The sequence below is a fragment of the Pistacia vera genome, unplaced genomic scaffold (assembly GCF_008641045.1).
Source record: "Pistacia vera cultivar Batoury unplaced genomic scaffold, PisVer_v2 Contig1380, whole genome shotgun sequence".
NCBI classification, from domain to species: domain Eukaryota; kingdom Viridiplantae; phylum Streptophyta; class Magnoliopsida; order Sapindales; family Anacardiaceae; genus Pistacia; species Pistacia vera.
The window spans coordinates 1-6432 of NW_022195445.1; the positions used below are offsets into that span (position 1 = coordinate 1).

A 6432-nucleotide genomic window follows, 5' to 3' on the forward strand; every position below is an offset into this window, starting at 1 on the left:
AATAATTTTTCTTATTAATGTATGAATCAAGCTTTTCTTTAGTTTCAACATCAATGATTCACTGCAATAACATAACATTACACATTAAAAGAAATTCTGGTTCCATAGCAGACAAAAGCAAAAGCGCCAAAATCTTGCAGTTTCCGAAAAGAGAGAGAGAGAGAGAGAGACCCCAAAATCCTGACAACGTATTCACATTACACAAATGAGATTACTGTCTTTTCTTCCTTTACAACCACACCATTGAAACAAGCAACGCCAAAATTTGCCAAAAATATGATCTAGTTTTTCGCTTAATCTGCATAAAAATCATCCAATGACCCCAAAAAATTATGCAGGAACAAGCATTTTTAAATATGTAACATTGAAAGTTCCTAGGAATTCTGAAATGGGTTGGTGAGTGGATTACAATCTGGAATAAGAATCTAGTCAGCTTTCTTACCAAAGGCTGAAAACATAAAAAGAATTCACATACAAAAAGACCATAAATTATATAATAGGAGGAGAGGGACTACAAGGAGAAGAAACATGAGCACATGAGAGAGAGAGCTGTAAAGGCCACAACTGCAAATTGAAGAGCACTCATTGATGCTGTTCTTGGTGAATCTCCCATGGCCAAACCAGCTAAATATGTCCCATCTGCCAACACGCTGCTTCCTCCGGATCCTGTCCCAGCACCAGACCCCGGATACCCAGATCCAGTTCCGGCACCAGACCCCGGATACCCAGATCCAGTTCCGGCACCAGAACCTGGAGTATACCCTGATCCATATCCATTACCCGAATACTCTATCCCGGATCCTGAACCTTGTTGTTGCTGCTGCTGTGATGATGATCCTGTCGTTGGTGTTGCATAACTTGAAGATTTCTGACTGCAGAAGACATTAAAAACAAATAATAAATTAATCTTTCAGGATACACTAATTTCTGGTGTCAGATTCTTTGGTGAAAAATAAGAATGAATCACAATGATGGCATTAAAAGCAACCCATCAACCTCCATTAATCAACCAAAATGAAATCATAATAAAGATAATCTTTGGCATTTCCAGTTGGCCACCATTAATTATCACCAAAACCCACATAATGACATAATACAAAAGCAAACAAACAAAAGAACAACATCATTAGTAATAAATACAGTTAAAGTGCATTAAGAGGGAGATTAATAAATTAATGACGGATTAAAAAATAGTATGTGTGACTAATTAAGTGGCGGACAGGAAATGCATACCTAGGAGAAGAAGACGGGCAAAACGTCACAGTATAGTCAGCTCCACTGCATGTGAACGTACTTGTGGCATCGTCGTACGCATAGCTGTAAGATTTCGGACAAGCGGACTTGAACATCTCCGAGTATACCGACGGTTTGCAGCTGGCGGGAGTGTTAAACGCGCCACTGCAACAATACTCAGGACTCCCAAACGCCTCACACGCGCTCTTGCAGGCGTCCCCCTCACCGACCCTCAATTCCGCCGGACATTGCTGGTTCAAGTCCGTGGAGCAACCCGTCGAAGCGCACAGACCCGCCCCGCCCGACGTCTCCACAAGCATGGGCAAGTTGTACCCATCGACAAGGCTGACGTCATAAAAATCCTGCCCACCCGTCCCCAGAGTGAACTCCGCTAGAGTGGCGGGAGGGGCGGCTCCAAGCCCGTTACACTCAACTTGACCGGACCCACAGTCTCCGGTAGAACAAGAGCCGGCTCCGGATCCGTCAAAGTTACAGCCGGTTCGAGCCCAGAAGCGGCCCGACCAGCCCGTGGGGGCAAGAAAAGAGCGGGAAGCATCTTTGAGGAGCTCGAATCCTGTGCTGTCGAGTCTAGGACTGCCTGCATTAGCGAGAATGCCGGGCCAAATAGTGTAGTCGCATCTGTTGACGAATGTGAAGGTGGCAGCTGAAACACATGAGAGAATGAAGCAAAAACAGGTTAGTAAAGTTGGCATTTTGTGAAAAAAAACGAGAACAAGTTTTTTTTTTTTTAATAGTTTTTTAACCTTGAGAAGTTGTAAAAAGAAGAATGAGAGCTAAAGCGGGAGGGAAGAGATCCATGAGAAGGTAAGTGGAGAAGACAATGCAGGGGTTTTGGGAAGAGGGAGGTGTGAGTGAGTGAGAGAGATGAAGGGAAAAGGGTTTTTTTGGGAGGCGATGAATGGAGAGTGGGGGGAGTGAGTGTGATGTGAGTGAGCAGAGACGACTGAGGGTGACGGAGAAGTCCAAAATTGGTGCAAAAAATAAATAGTTTTGTTCAGTGTTGTTTGTCTTATCTCTCTCTCATGTCAATTCACAATTGCAATTTATTTATTATTGGTGGGACCAAATGTTACAAATAGCAAACCTCAGGAACTAAAATTATCTCATAAGTTGATGGGGCATTTAAAACTCTCAAATTTATCAAATTTTTATTAATAAAATTTATTTTTATTTTGTTTTTTGTTATGCTAGTCCAAATACAATATATAATAACTCTTATTAATTATAAAATGTATAATAAGTGATATGATTATATAGGGTGTTTTTGCTATTTTAAAATTATTGGATTTTTTTGTTTGAAGCTTCGATTAGGGATTTGAGGGAATTATATTGTGATTATCGTGTTAATTAATTATAGATGTAAACGTTAGAAACAGCATGTCATGTTTTTGCAAAAATAATCATTAATCAACGTACAAGTTTGCCAATTGCAAACCCATCCTCACCATAGGAAGACAGCTATGTTCTGGTACGTGAATCCCCATGTTATAAACAGTATCACCCACCGTGATTTTCTCAACGATCAAGTCAAAAAAAGAGACGGAACTTTGGGAAAAAGATGGCCCACCATACACCTTTTATGGATGGTGTCACGTCATCACCCATACATACTACATGGGGAAGGTGCTGATACTTTCCATGTCACTTTATAAGGCTGAGATGGCTACCTTTCTATTGGTTGTCATTACCACGTCAGATAAACGGAACCGTTTTTAGCAAATACACGTGGCGTAAGGTTTAGGGCAATAATGGGAAAACCTAAGGCATTGGATTCCAAAATTCTCTTCTTTTAGTTTCATTGATATGCAGTAAGTATCATCTCTTTAGAGCAAAACTTTCACTATTAATTTAATCAATTTATTATTAATTAGGAAGTCTGGGATTTTTTTTTTTTTTGAAAGCATTCGAATTAGTTTATCGTATTGCAGAATTTTCAGAGCTTAAGATAATAATCAAGCAAACCTTTAGTTATCAAAGTAGTGAACTCAAGATATTTGATAATACATTCATAGTCTTAGTTGACTGCTCTACCTGTGGTGATTGAATGAGGCATGGCCAATTTAGAGATAATTCAACCATTGGCGTGTGATCGGATGTAACCTTAGATATCCATAAGTTTTGTGTTGAGTCCATCAAAATACCACCTACACATATTTTGATTTATTTGACCATTAGGTTTGCATGTATTAAATAGATTCGGAATTAGTTGAGGTCGACCCGAACACTCCTAAAAAGAGAGAGAAGACCATCAACATACATTATTATTAATACAAAAAGTGAATTGATCTTAAGAGCAACTAAAAAAAAATTCAATTAAAAAGGTGATGAAAAATTGCACTTTTTGCTTTCGTTTTTTTTTTTTTTTTTTTAACTTCGTTGTAAAAGATAAATAATGGGGTCATATATTGATCAAACATAAAAGTAACTTTGCACCATAATTGTTCTTTGTTTAGACATTATCAGAATGGTAGTGGCCCTAGCTCCACGTGACCATAACTAAATTATTATAATTGACGAGACAGATTCTGTCACAATTAAATTTCACATACACCAAAATTGGTTCTAGTTGTTTGTACCTCACAAATTTGGTGATGTAATCTCACTTTTATGATTCGAGAATGTCTATATAAGTTTTGAAAACACATCATCATCCAGATTTATGTTTTAAGGACTTTGAAGTAAAGAGAGTAAGAAAGACTCTCGCCAGTGATTTAGGGTCTCGAGAGATTAGTTGAGATATGCGTAAGTTGGTCCAATACTTCTAATCATAAAAAAATAAAATAAAAGACTTTAAATGATGATGTATTTATGGTTGATATTAAAATTACGTAATTAAATAGACACCATCATATAAGATGGACGGTATCCATTATTTTTCTTTTAAATTTTTTTGCGATGGACGGTCCATAGTAAATGGACACTCGTCCATATAATATGAACGAGAGTCTATGAAATATAGGCGGACGTCCATAATATTGGACGACCGTTTAGTACGAAACTCCAACGTGGGTCGTGTTGACTAATTGTCAATCCTTCGTACAAAAATTGTGTCTGTAGCATGACTCTTAATTATCATGCATGCAACAATGTAAAGAACACAGGTTCTTCATGTGGAGAATCTAACCTCCACAATATGAACGCTATAGCTTGAAAGAAACAGACAACAGAAATCAGAAATAATTCGTCTGCTTGTATCTCCAAATGGGGCCATCAATCGAAGCTATCGTTTTCTCCTGGACTTATAATGGAATCGAATTGTGTTGGTTGGTTTGAATCAAACAGATCACTGTAATTAATTGTCACATGCACACACAAAGTATACTAATCTCTCATGGACTAACCCACATGCTTATTCAATTCATTGGGTCCAAATCTTTTCAGGATACAACTTACAAGAATAATAAGGTTTGAATTTTGACGAACATTCCAAATTGCCAGTTCATCTTACAAATCCGTGAGAAATTTCTAACTTATACAGGGACATCATTTCTGACGTTAATGGAAACTCGTCAGAAGGACTGGGTGTGGGTTCGTCCGATATTGGAGAAGAGCCGCAAAGACAAAAAGGACAAGAAGGGATCTATTTGCGGTGGAAAAGTGGGTGAGAAATGTGGATGGTTTGGTTCAATCAATAATTGTTTTACTTTAATGACTTTTTAAGAGGAGTAAAGTGATTAAACAATGTTTAAATGCTTCTTTTGTGTATTTATTGTATCTTTCTTTGACAAAATGCAAATCCAGGATCAGTTGCATTAGGAACATCTTGAAGAATTTGATTTATATCTTCTTCTGTTGGATTCTTTTCCATATATGTACTTGGCTACAGAATACATTATTGAAGAAGAAAGGTTCTGATTCCCTTTCTCGATGCAAGTTAGCCTAAAAATTTATTTTATTGATAAGATTTCAACCTCTTAAAAGAGGTACAGAGGAGTAATGAGGATCCATTATTAGAAGAGTCAATCCTTTCATTGAGTTATGTGTTGAGCCAATTTAAGCCATTTATGTGAGAACCCATGTGGGAGATCCTTCACTTAAAAGCTCTACTCTAATGTAAACAGGCAGATGATGAATGCCTTCTGGTAATGGATTATATTGAGAACCTAATACCTATGTCTAAATCCCATTTTGATAAAGATTAAAATGAAATAAATTGTGCAATCTAACTATCATGAGTTGGGTGGTACAGAAGGAATCAAAGAGTTAAGGTAGCAGGGTCCAGGTGATGTGGTCAGGTGTGTTTAAATGTCAACCAAATAAATATTATGTTTACTCCATCAAGATCTGCCCCATGGGCCAAGAAAGCCATTGGATGAGTCCTTGCGTGCTAAAAATCAACCCTGTCACTTACAATTTACACTTCTCGCCTACATTCCGGATGATCCAAAACATTAATATAGATAACAAATGGGATTTCTAGGGGTTAACATCCAAGCTTCAATTACTATTGGAGGGGATTCAATACAAGACTCTTGAAAATTTGCTAAGTTGACATAAAACAACTCAACCACAACAGATCAGGACATTTTTGAAAGGGAAAAGACAATTCTCGATGTCTGGAATACCATCTCGGCATAAGCTGATATCAATGAACAACCATTAACCTCCATCTCCTTAATACCTCCATGGCTTCTTTAGGTGCCTAGACTTCCGTAAACATCCAACAAGGCATTATATAAGTAACCTTACTGGACTAAAACACGCTAATTTCATTTCCTCAAAAACCCAAGCTCTTCTTCATGCAAATATCCGCCGACAACAACTTATAAGCGTATTATAAGAATTGGGGCAACTCCGGCATTCTTCATTCCCTCTACCAGAGTCATAATCTTATTCCAGGGCATACCCATTTTCCATACACATTCAGAATCATATTGTAAGTTATCAAAGTAGGTTTACAACACTCCTCCTCCATTTCTTGAACAATCATCACAGCCTCCCTATACCTCCCATTGCTAGCATAAGCAATATCAATGAAGTAAAGCATAAACATCAAATCATTCCCATCTTATGCAAACTATTCAACAACGAAGCCGCAGCCGAAATTAACATACTAATATATTACAGCTAAACTACCATTCAAGATGACCAACTCACAATCTTTACAACTCCTAAACCACTCAAACACACTCAATGCCAAGTCACATTTCTTGTAAAACCCTAAACCCTTAACAATAC

The 6432-nt window shown here is 37.7% G+C and overlaps 1 protein-coding gene across 2 annotated transcripts; it reads right to left on the reverse strand.

The window, feature by feature from the left end:
• Window positions 1-178: 178 nt before the first annotated feature.
• LOC116122888 (thaumatin-like protein 1) lies at window positions 179-2246 on the reverse strand. Of its 2 annotated transcripts, none has more exons than XM_031408689.1 (3): window positions 1998-2246; window positions 1234-1897; window positions 179-872 (listed from the first exon to the last, which is right to left on the reverse strand). In XM_031408689.1, exons 1-3 carry the CDS (start codon window positions 2050-2052, stop codon window positions 512-514), a joined length of 1080 nt encoding a protein of 359 aa, XP_031264549.1. In that variant the 5' UTR covers window positions 2053-2246; the 3' UTR covers window positions 179-511. The 2 variants fall into 2 exon arrangements, with proteins under 2 accessions (XP_031264549.1, XP_031264548.1); XM_031408688.1 differs by having other exon boundaries at window positions 1234-1906.
• Between the last annotated feature and the right edge of the window lie 4186 nt (window positions 2247-6432).